Genomic DNA, 12,545 nt, shown 5'->3' with positions numbered 1-12,545 from the left:
AGAGACAGGACAATGCTGGTGGTAGATTCGAGCTGCAGAACCAAAAGAAGATATTTCCTTCAGGTAACTATTTTACAAATGTCTATACAAAACTACAGTACTGTGAGGCCAGGAGTCCTGCTGGGACGGATAGGAAGAGTTAGATTCTGCTCCTGTTCAATTTGGTGGGAGCAAGATGAGCCTGAAGAATCCAAGGATTTTTTTTAAACCACCTTAAAATCCCTTTCCCCAGATGCAATTTTTTTGCTTTAGGGTTTACCCTCTTCTCCATGCATAATTAGCATTTGCTGCTTCAGCTGGAGGGAGAAAAGCTGAGGAGGCATCTTTGTAGCTAGTAGACAGCTTGAAAAGAATGATCACAAGAGCCAAGCAGAGCAGAAGGGTGAGCTAATCAGCACAGATAAAAATGTGTATAATTGCTGGATAGATGTTTAAAAATAATCATGAGGTAAGTATGCAAATCCCTAAACTGTGATTCGTTAATAATGGCAATTAACTAATCAGAATGCATTTTGCAAATCAGGCAACCAGGTAATTTTGCAAATCAGGCAACCAGAACCAATCTGTGCACAGGGAACTGCATTACTGGGAAAATGCTGTGCAGTTAAGGGTCAGTAACTACAGAGCAGCTGTGCCCTCAGACTGGTTGAGAGAATTCCAGTTCACTACTGTGCTATCATAGGGTACATCTACACTACAGGACAAAGTCGAATTCAGATACGCAGCTTCAGCTAAGTTTATTGCACAGCTGAAACTAAAGTAGCTTAACTCGGCGTGTGGTGCTGTCTTCACTGCAGGAAATTGAAGGAAAAACACTCTTAACTAGTCTGCTAATTCGAACCCTGGAAGATCAACAGCGGCAACTTCTATCTTCTTCTGTAGCGTAGATGTACCTAGTATGAACAATTTTGGAACATCATTGGGGTTTGAACATAATGAAATTATTAACCTGGAGTGACAGCCGCAGTTTTTCAAAACTCTCTTCCAAGTCTTTCTTTTCCAGTTCGTGGGCAGACATCAGCTCTAGGGAAAATCCATAAACATTACATTGCTAAATGGGTCCAACAAACAGTAAAATCATGGACAGTGAATACATTTATCTTCCATCTCATGAACTAAACTTTATTAGGCAGGCAGTTCTAGTGGACTGAGCAGGGCCTAGGAGCCAGGTAATAACTCACTGCATGGTCTTCGGTAAATCTCAAAAGCATAAATTTTTCCAGACACGCATCAGAAATGGAGGCACCCCAAATGAGTGGGCAGTATTAAGTTTGGGCCTTAAATCTCTTGTATGGCTCCAGCTCCCCATCAGCAAAGCTATGTGAAAGATTATTTACCTAAGGTTCTTCACAAACACTAGGCAGGGTAACTAATTAGTGAGTATGCTGTGCTTTGAAGATTGCAAAGTACTCTATAAGTCTGATAAGGTTATTTTTATAATTATTGGAATAAGTCACCCAACTGTGATTTAATAATCAGAAGCTGTTTGTGGTTAAATAACAAAACCGATTGTAACAAACTGTGATTGAATAAGTAGAAGTGGCTTTCATTACATTTAACTGGTAAAATGCCATTTGCATCCACAAGAGGGCACTTGAAACCTGTGCCCGGAAAGATCTCTCACAGTTTCTGACAGCACCATGTCTCACTAGTAACACTGGCGTTCCATCACTAAAAAATAAAGTAGCTGAATAGTTTAAGATAACCTCAATCAGGGAACAGTTTTGTTTTCAAAAGGAATCATTTTAAAAGACACTAAGCCATCTTCCATCTACAGGATGAGGAAACACAGTTCAGCTAACAGAGTAGATGGTTCTGAACTATAACCAGAGCAATATTAATTAATTCAGAAATGTAACAGAAAAATCTAGTGCAGTGTTACTGAGTGGACTAGGCCCCAAGAATTCTTGCTGGAGGCCTCACTGTCTTGCCACCCCTTCCATGGGCGGTTAGTGCAGCTGGGGCTGGGCTATAGCCCCGCCCCCTCTGCTGAGGCCCTATCCCCCATGGAGAGGGGAACAGGCATGGCAGCATGCCGAGCACCCAAGCAGAGAAGTGGGGTGGTGCGCTGAGCACTCCCCAGCCTCCCTGGAGCACTGGGGAGGGGAAGAGAGGGAAGGGGAGCGTGGGCACAGCGCAGCTCTTGGAGCACCAGGGGAGGGGAGGTGGTTGTGTGGTTTCAGCCTCCCTGACCAGGAGAATGGGGGAGGGCAGGTGCTGGGGGCAGCAACACTCCATCCCCAGTACGCTAACAGCATGTGTTCTGGGGGGCAGACTGTGGGAGGGGCCAGGCTGGAGGTTTGGGAAGGCAGAGCCTTCTCCTGCCTAAGCCACCGGATACTCATGGCCCCATCCCAGGAAAGGAGCATTAGAGGAGTCCTCCAAGCAGCCTGGATTGGCTGCAGGGGAAGCAGCCATTCAGAAAGGCTGCAGGAGGAGCATATAAAAGGAGGTCCAGAGACGATTCCTTGCTGGAGCTAGAAAAGTAGCTCTCAACTTTCCAGACTGCTGTAAACTTTTCAGAAGTCTGATTAGTTTTGCCTATTCCCAAGTTTCACCTCTCTTTACAACTGTTTACAAAATGAGACCTACAAATACAAAAGCATCGCAGCGCACTATTACTGAAAAACTGCTTTCTCATTATTACCATATAATTAGAGCTCCGCATCTGTCACGGAGGCCATGGATTCTGAGGCTTAACACAACCTTTGTGACTACTGCAGGGGTGAGGCCAGGGGACTGCACTTGATGACCTCTCCAGGTCCCTTCCACTTCCAGTATTTTATGATTCTATGAGCAGCTAGTGTGGCTGACCCCAGGGCCAGCTGCTTGGGTGGCCTTGGGACAGCAACAACAGCAGCAGCTCTAGTGGCTCCTGGCAATGGGCTCAGGGTGGACGGAGCAGCTGAGGTCTGCTGTCCCTGGCAGTAGTCCCTGCATGGCGAACTCAAGCAGCCTCTGCCCTCAACCAGCCAGAGCAGACATGGTCCGCTGGCCCTGGCAGCAGCCTCCAGGCAGCTTGCTGGAGCAGCAGTGGTCTGCATCCCCTGGCAGCTGGTGCCAGGTTCCCCACCCCAGCACTAGTCCCCCAGCCTCTCCCCAGCACCCTGCCCCAAGATTTAATCACAGATATTTTTAGTATAAGTCACGGACAGGTCATAGGTTGCAAATTTTTGTTTATTGCCCACAACCTGTTCACGACTTTTACAAAAATACCCATGACTAAATTATAAAGTATAATGATACAATTAATCAAATGGAATATAAATATGGTACTTACATTTCAGTGTATGGGATATAGAGCAGGATAAACAAGCCATTGTGTGCCATTGTACTTGCTACTGACTACGCTAGTACTTTTTATGCAGCTTGTTGTAAAATTTGGCACATATCTAGCAGGTTGAGGTTCCCCCTGGAAGACCTCTGCGTACTCCCAGGGGTATGTGGACCCCAGCTGAGAAGCAGGAAGCTAGAGGAGTGCAGAGGGGCATTCCTGGCTGGTCAGAAGGAACTGCAGCACCATGGACAGCTCAGAGCTGTCAAGGGCAGAGAGAGGGAGCAAGGAAGAGCTCCTGATTGGCTGCTGGGCCTGAACTCAGCCGAGCAATAAACCCCCAGAAAGGGAGCTGAACTACTTAGTGGCCCTGCTAGAGAGCTAGGGACCAGAACAGACTAAGAAGGTGAAACCATTGCTTCCAGGCAGGCAGCCTTGGGGATATGGCCTATTTCCAGGGCTGGGATTATTTAAGGACTGCAGACACACTCAATCAGGAGGATGCTCATGAGAGGTAGGGTGTCATACCATTACATAGTAATTTAAATATTAGGCACATCCGTGTGTGTGTGTGTGTGTGTGTGTAAGAAATGGTGGTACCCACAGAATGTCAATCCACCCAAAAAATGGATGTGTTTTGTGTTTTATTTGGAAATGCCTGTGTTCTGATTGTCTGGTCAGATTGCATGGACACACAACATGAAGGCAAAGGACTGAGGGTTTTCAAAAGTGTCTAAGTGACTAAGAAGTATATGTCCTATTTTCAAAAGAGATTTAGGCCCATATTTTAAAAGGTATTTAGACATTGCTCTGCTCAGCACTGCAAAAACTAAGTGATTTTGGAGCGTAAATCTCATTTCCAAAGTGAAAGCCACGGGAACTTAAGTTCCTTAATGCCTTGATCACTTTTGAAAATAAGACTTAGGAACCCAAGTCTCAAGGTATTACAGTGCTGAGCAGAGCAGCATCTGCATATCTTTAAAATACAGGTCTCAGAAGCCCAATTTTCATTGACTTTCAATGAAGTTTATGCTTCTATGTATCTATGTCTCTCTTGACACTGGGACATAGGCTCAAAAGACACTGACATTTTGGAACATTTTACCCTAGGTTCTGGATCTCCATTACCTGGGAATAGCCCCAGTATGGACAGAATTCAACTCTTAGTGGTGTTGTACATTAGCCCATCAGTGATTTGACAGGGAGCCGTGCATTTGAACCTCATTTGACATAACGCAGACGTCTCATCCTGTGCGATCCCAAGCGGGGCAGAGGGCTGTCAGTGAAGCTATGGGAGGCTGACTGCTCAGCCTGGAGTTATTCTCAATTTGCTGATCACGGCAGGACAGTCCTTCCAGACTGAATGACGGATTCCTCCATGCAGTGTCTGTCTGAAATGCACCGCAGCACTCGCCTCTTCCTTTTGCAGCTCCCTCAATAGGGGTTTTACTCTGCTCACTGGGGGGCTAATGTACAACACCATGAGCACCAGGGTCTTCATTTTAAATATGGCCCATCTGCATTCTTCAAAGCAGCCATTTCCTTCCTTTTGTCTCCATGGCTAATGCTCACCATCCTTCAGCACCTGACTAAGACTATTAGCTAAAACTAACATTTCCTTTCACAAAGGGCCTGACTGCACACGGTCCGTAGTGCCTCTCCATTCTCATTAAGCCCTAGAGAGGGGAGGGCATGCGTGACCTTGCAGAGTCTGGCTCAACATTAGCTCTGACATGTCTAATTTAAGGTTGTAAGCAGGCTGCCATAAAAACAATTGTCCTTTCATTACTCAGAGGTCAAAATCATTTGCACATGCTGTAGGTATCTATTACATACCACGCTGATCAGAATAAAGCCCCTACAACTGGCCGGTAACGTTCAGGCTTACGACATTATTCTCATCGAAGGCCCTGGGGTAACAGGAAAGCTGGCAGGCAGCTTTACAGAAAGAAGGGGAGGAAATGGTGACTGAACTGGGCTGGACACAGGGTGCCTGCTGGGAGCCCCCTGCAATGACAATGTGTGTGCAATGTCTTGCATTTTAAAGGGGGTAGTGGCTGCTCAGGACAGCAGGAGTCGGGGCGAAGGTGTTGGAGAGCAGCTATTCTGCAATGCTGGCACCCACAGCAAGAGCCTTTAGCTTACCTGGCAAAATCAAACCTCCATTGCCTCTGCCCATTGCAGCACTGACTGCAGAGGGCAGAGCTATTCCCTGGCTTGTATTTACTAGTAGTTTCAGTCTCACTTTCAATGGGTACAACAATGACACTGCCATCAAGAGTAACTGGAGTCCTCTTGCGTTCTGGCCTGGGTGTCAGGGTAAATGAAGCGATTGAAAGGCATGGGCTGAGCCATCCCATCCATAGGATGGTTCAGAATAATTGCCCTGCCTTGGGGGACAGGGATGCACAGGGCCAAGGGCAGCCTGGGAGATTAGGGGTGGCCTGACACTGGCAGCAGGGACCCACCCTTGCACTCACCAATGGCAGTGGGAATAGAGCAACCTGCCCCCAGCCTGCTCCATTCTGCCAGCTCCCATAGTCTCTTGGTGGAGGGGGCTTGGGAGAACAAGTGGAATGGAGGCAGGGAGGGGGCAGAGCAGGGATGGGAAGAGGTGGAGCAGGGAGAGAGACTTGGAGGATGAGATGGAGTGGTGACAGGGCATGGGCAGAGCAGGGGCAGGAAGAAGTGGGATGGGGTCAGGGTGGAGTTGTCTCAGGCCCTACACCCCGCTAGGGATGGCCCTGGGCATGGGTTCTTCCTTTGCTAGTCAAACCCTAACTTAAGCATCATGCATGTACGAAGGTGCTTTCCTGCTCTCATCCTTGGCAGCAAAGATGCTGATTAAGGTTTCAGAGTTTCAATCTGAATTACTGTGAATCACTACTGTGTCCCCTCCGCACTGTGCAACTATATAGTGAGAATTCATTCGCACGCTGGAGGGGCAGGGTTACCAGCCAACTGCAATCTTATCATCTGCTCAGGATTAAGGAGCGTCAAGCCTATCTCATAGCACTCCCAACTTTAGGAGTAAGAAGGCTCTGCATGTGTAAGTGTCCCAGGATTACCTTGAACTTTGTTGTCATGCTCCTCCTGGAGTACTGCAATGGCATCAGTGTGACTGTTTTCCATCTCTGATATCGCAGCTTCATGAGTGGCTGAAATATCTTCCACCTGTTCAAAAGACAGCAAAATGAAGTTATGGACAGAAAACTATTAGTGCTACAGAGTACCAGCAGGAGGAACTATCAGAAAACACCAGTAACTGGGAAATTACAGAGAATATGGACTGAGAACAACAATCCTTATGTTATCAAGTGCAATGATCAGTTGCAGAAAGAGTATTTCAACTCCTTGAGTGATGGCTTCTGGACACTGCAGCCTGCTTTGTTGTTCTCACAACTTAATGGCAACAATAGTGGTATTTAAAAAAAAAAAAAAACCAAAACACAGGTTGAAAATCTGTCATTTGCTAAAGCTATTTATGTGCTCAGAAACCTCAGCATCGCATAAGCAGAAATGTTATTAACTAACCAGACTCTCCCATATGATCAGATAAACAGACACAATTGTGAGATATCTTATAATTATTTTCATGTTAAGACTTTGAATTAACCTCAGTGGAAGATGCCAAAAAGATTTATGAATTAATAGAAAAACTCTGAAAACAGTAGCTATTGGAACAACAATTTGTGAATTGAACAATAATTATTTAGAGAATCATCATTACAAACCCCTATTCCTATCTTAAGTGCTCATATGCTTATTAATCTAGTCCCAGTAAGTCAATTATACCCTTTATTAATATATGCACAAGCATTTTCAGGTTGGTGAAGAAATAAATAATTGAGATGCCCCTGAAATCAGAAAGTTTCCCTTCTTCTCTTCCTGATCACTGCAAGCTTTCCTATTGTTTCAGTCAGTGCAGTAACTTTCTGACGCAAACAACAACGACAAAAGCTACATGATAATATATGGAACAGGAAATCTTCCCACTATCTACACTCAGATCGGATACCTGTTGTTTTTGTGCAAGGAGAATCGTTCCTTTGTATCTTTTGTTACAGGGCCTATGGAGAAGATATAGCCAGATCCCTAATGTTTCTTGCTATGTTCAAGAGACCCAATAGTGAGAATACAAAGACAATTATGTGCCTGTGGTATTAAGCCAATCCAGTGGCTGAATAGCCACGGAGGTTAATATATTACAAAAGTAGTTCAACAATGTGCACTTTATTTTTCAGATCCCATTGATGGATTGCACATTGGTTTATTTTGTATATGATAATGATACAAAAGAATAATGTATTCATTATATTTGAATACAATATAACTCCATAGGAGTTCTTTTCTGACTAAATCACATAGGATCAAGACCTCTTAATTTACCTGAGATTCATTCTCAGCAGCAGAGAGGCACATCATATCAAATATGATGGGACTGGATCATACATCTGCTGGTGTCCCACAGTACTGTTTAAACAAATCTAGAAAAACAGCCACAACCTTTTGAATATTTGTTTGGTGACAAATAATCACTCTCTCATTCTAATTAACTATTGCAAAGACTCTACTGCTACCGTTTCTTGTGACAATGCTGATCTACTGCATAAGTCTCTGGAATCACTTCAATTTCTTTTATTGGTGGTTCCCCTCATACTTTATATTTTGAGTGCACTTAGTGTTCCCAAAAACTGGCACAAGACAAGCTTCTCCAAATTGTTCTGACCTGGAGTGTGGGAACCATCTCTTTTGTTTAGTCTTCACAGTTGTTCAGACCATAGGGCTTGCCTTCTCTATGCTGGGAATTGATGCTGCAGATATCGATCCACCCGGCTATCAATTTATCATGTCTGCTTAGATGTGATCAATTGATCTCCGAGCGCTCTCCTGTAAAAGCTGGTACTCCATCAGGACAAGAAGAGTAGCCAGTGTTGACAAGAGAGCAGCCCCTGTCAACCTTACTGCATGCAAGATGCCACGGTAAGTACATTGACTTCAGCTATGCTATTTGGGTCGCTGAAGTGACATACATTAGATTCACAGGGGAAGGTTAGTGTAGACTAGGCTTCAGTCTCCAATGATGGCATTTAGTATCAGTTGCAATGGTGCTTTTCAATGATTTGGACAACTGCCCTAGAGGAAATGGACTAGGACCATCAAGTCACAGCATAACAGGCGAATGAAAAACCATCAGATGGGAGTGAGACCTTGTCACTATTGACTCAATGACCTAATGCTGAAAAGATCTGTATCCCGTTTCCAATTTCCTGGGTCCTCCAGCCTCCTTCAGAGTAATTTTCTGCTTGCCACACATGAAGAACTATACATCACTTGCTCTTCTGGGCTATGGGAGTTATAGTGATTGTGTTCCCTAATCAAACCTGTTCCCTTGTGTTGTTCTGTAATGTGGTGTATCAAACAATTGTATTTTTTATAGTGAAACAGCTGTTCACTGTGAAGCTGCTTCATGCACACAGCTGTTTTATTTACCCTTAATGTTAGATTACAAAACGAAGAGAGGCGCAGAACTAGTGTGGATAAAAATAAGTGTTTTACTATATTTAACCATTCAAAATATCTCAGCCACCAGTGCCAAATTTCTATTTAAATTAGATAAGATTTACATTTAGAATGAAAAACATACATTTAAGTTTGGAATCTGAAATTATACAAATTTGTCATGATGATAACATGAGAAGAGACTGTGCTATGTTTAAGAATTATTCATAAAACAAAGTGGGATTTAGTTGCTGAGAGGAGATATAACGTATGAGTGAGAAGACAGCTGGGTAGCTCAGTGAGCTGGTTATGGAGTATAAAGATCATCAACCCCTTCTGCTAGTAGGCAGGTTCTGTTTGGGGGTATGTCAGTCTATGACCACCTCTGAAATGTTGCCAGAATTCTTTACCTTGCCCTTACTTAAATCTTTATTCATGCCTTGCTGGTTTTCTGTATGAACAATACTTCATTGGAATGACTGTGCTAACCCCCTAATGTTTCAAGATCTAGGACACAAGTGGTGGAGTTCCCTTCTCCGCCAGCTTCACTGGCAGGTTTCCTCTCAGTAAAGACAAAAAGCTAGTTTTCAGTTTTCTGCATGGACTTGCCCAGCCTACATTTCTGACTCTATACCCACTCCCCTCCTGGATCCCTTTATTTATTCTCCCAGTGAGGCCTCCTTGGCCACTTTTCATATTAGACAGATTTTTTAGCACATGGAATCATGTCTCCTGGGTTCTAATCTTAGTTCTACCCTTGAATTGCTCTGTAATTTTGACTAAGTCACTTAATCTCTATGTATCCTCATTTTTCCACTTAATAACTACCTCACTCAGGAGTTAAAAGGCTTAAGAACATACGAATGGCCTCACTGCGGCCAGACCCTGGTCCAGATGATCATTCTTCCGACAGCAGACAGTGCCTTGTTCTTCAGAGGGAGTGAACAGAAGAGGGCAACCACTGAGTGACTCATCCCTTGTTGTTCAATTGTATCTTCTTACTATGAGAGGCTTTGGGACACCCAGGCTATGGGGTTGCATCCTTAACCATTGTGGCTAACAGCCACTGATGGACCCAGCCTCCATGAAATTTATTAATTCATCTATTGATGAGTGAATGTTGGTTGAGAGGAGGCCCAAACTGGAGAAGTGTAATGAGCTGGAGAGTGCAATATATGGGTAAGATCATTAGGAAAATGTCTGAAAACCTGGAACACAACTTTACTTTGTTTTTTTTAAAAAAATCATGATTAAACTTAGGCTCCGTCTACACTGCAGCACTATGTCGGAGGTATTCCGAAACAGCTATCCCGCATGTTAACAGCAAGCCTGTTATTTCAAAATATAACGGGCTCGCTCTTCCAACATCCCTGTAAACCTCATTTCACAAGGAGTAAGGGACATTTCAGAATAGTGGGTTATTTCATAATTGACTCGAAATAAGCTATGCAATTTGCATCACTCAAATTGTGTAGCTTATTTCAACCTATGGTTGCTCTGTATACACACACTGAATGTTTTTGAAAAGTGCTGGACTAACAGCTCTGAAGACTAATTTGTATTTTTGTATGGGACCCTGCAGCCCTTGAATGAGATAAGAGCAAAGTATTATCTTTTTCATAGTGGCTACCATTCACAACCTGAATCTGTTTGGGGTGAGGTCGACTGTTCTGACCCATGACATGGAAAAGGCCATTAATGTCCCTATGCTAAGAGAGACGAGGTAATATCTTTCACTGACACAAGCTTTCCCACTTAGAGAGCCCTTCTTCAGAGCTCAGAGCTGCCCATGTCTCCAACAATAGACAGTGGTTATATGATAAAGTAGATAGGAAAATAAAAGTTGTCTCCTTTGTATGATGCAACATAAGACAATACATTGTAATGTGAAATATACAGCCCTGGGGGATATATAGTATAGATCAGATACATGGGTGCTGAGGTGCATTCAGTCACACATTTTCAATGGGCTTTCCTACTGCTGCTGCCCTTCACGAGCACAAGATGCAAATCACTCTATACAGAGCACAAGGACTGCGTGTTGCTTAAGTTCAGTACAAGACTTTAAACTGCGAGAGCTCCGTGCTGCACAGGATCAGGCTGTGAGTCAACACCCCCTGATGCAGCTATGGGAAAATGAAAGCATGTTGAGAAACAGGAAGGAGAGGTCTAGGTAGCAAACACTGTATGCAGGCTAGCCTACCCAAGCCAGCTTGGTTCCACCTAGTGCAGGTGACAACAGCAGTGAAGACAGCGTAGCATGGGGCTTCAGTGTCAGTAGTATGAGTCTGAAGGGGTATGTCTACACTACAAAGTTAATTTGAACTAACAGACGTTAGTTCGAATTAACTTTGATAGGCGCTACACTAGTGCTCCGCTAGTTCGAACTTAATTCGAACTAGCAGAGCGCTTAATTCAAACTAGGTAAACCTCATTTTATGAGGACTAACACCTAGTTCGAATTAGCTAGTTCGAATTAAGGGCTGCGTAGCCACTTAATTCGAACTAGTGGGAGGCTAGCCCTCCCCAGCTTTCCCTGGTGGCCATTCTGGGCACCACCAGGGAAACTCGTCTGCCCCCCACCCGGCCCCGGAGCCCTTAAAGGGGCATAGGCTGACTACGTTGCCCGTGCCAGGTGCAAGCCTGCCAGCACCCAGCCAGCAGACCCTGCACCTGGCACGGCTCGAGCCAGCCACCTGCTGCCACCCAGCCCTCTGCCTCTTCCCGGGACCAGGCTGGCGGCTCCCGGGAGCCTGCCCGGGTCCGCAAGAGACGGGCGCCCGCCTGGTCTAGTGCGGAGATCGTGGACCTCATCCACGACCTCTGCACTAGGCACAGGAAAGTGGCCATCTAAGGCAGGATAGCTGCCAGCCTGGCAACCCAGGAGCAGATGTGCATGAAAATCAAGGTGGTCCACTGAGATCCCCGGCCCTGAGCCCTGGCTTAGAATGGCCGTACTGGGTCAGACCAAAGGTCCATCTAGCCCAGTAGCCTGTCTGTCAACAGCAGCCAAAACTAGGGACCCTGGAGGGGACGGACCAAAGACAATGACCAAGCCATTTGTTTCGTGCCATCCATCTCCAGCCTACCACAAACAGAGGCCAGGGACACCATTTCTACCCCCTGGCTAATAGCACTCCATGGACCCAACCTCCATGACTTTATCTAACTTCTCTTTAAACTCTGTTCTAGTTCTAGCCTTCACAGCCTCCTGCAGCAAGGAGTTCCACAGGTTGACTCTTTGCTTTGTGAAGAAGAACTTTCTGTTATTAGTTTGAAGCCTGCTACCCATTCATTTAATTTGGTGTCCTCTAGTCCTTCTATTATAGGAACTAACGAATAACTTTTCTTTATGCACCCTCTCCACACCACTCATGCTTTTATAGACCTCTATCATATCCCCCCTCAGTCTCCTCTTTTCTAAGCTGAAAAGTCCCAGTCTCTTTAGCCTCTCTTCATATGGAACCTGTTCCAAACCCCTGATCATTTTAGTTGCCCTCCCCTCTCCCACCCTCTCTCTTCCCCTCTCCCACCTCCTTTTCCCAGTCTCCCCCAGTTTTGTTCAATAAAGAGAGTTTCTATTTTTGAACACACGTGTCCTTTATTTTGTACATCAGGAAGGGGGGTTAGGGAGGGGTAAGTGGAAGGAGGTGAGGGAGGAATGGGGTACGAGCCCCTTGATTGACCCCCGTCTCCCTCGGATGGCAGCCTGCGGCAAGTGCAGCCGGGCTGATGGCCGAGTGCTGTGATGTGCCCAGTGTGGGCACTC

The 12,545-nt window shown here is 45.2% G+C and overlaps 1 protein-coding gene across 1 annotated transcript in view; it reads right to left on the bottom strand.

Moving 5' to 3' along the window:
- MTUS2 (microtubule associated scaffold protein 2) overlaps positions 1 to 12,545 on the bottom strand; it is a 479,820-nt gene that overhangs the window by 17,740 nt on the left and 449,535 nt on the right. The window contains exons 10-11 of the mRNA XM_075919208.2: positions 6,343 to 6,448; positions 950 to 1,023 (exon numbers count right to left, since the gene is read on the bottom strand). Of these exons, the coding sequence (XP_075775323.2) occupies positions 950 to 1,023; positions 6,343 to 6,448 (180 nt within the window). The remainder of the gene's footprint in view (positions 1 to 949; positions 1,024 to 6,342; positions 6,449 to 12,545) is intronic.

Source organism: Pelodiscus sinensis, chromosome 1, assembly GCF_052426305.1.
Source record: "Pelodiscus sinensis isolate ZL-2025 chromosome 1, ASM5242630v1, whole genome shotgun sequence".
Classification (NCBI taxonomy): domain Eukaryota; kingdom Metazoa; phylum Chordata; order Testudines; family Trionychidae; genus Pelodiscus; species Pelodiscus sinensis.
This window is presented reverse-complemented; position numbering and strand designations above follow the sequence as displayed.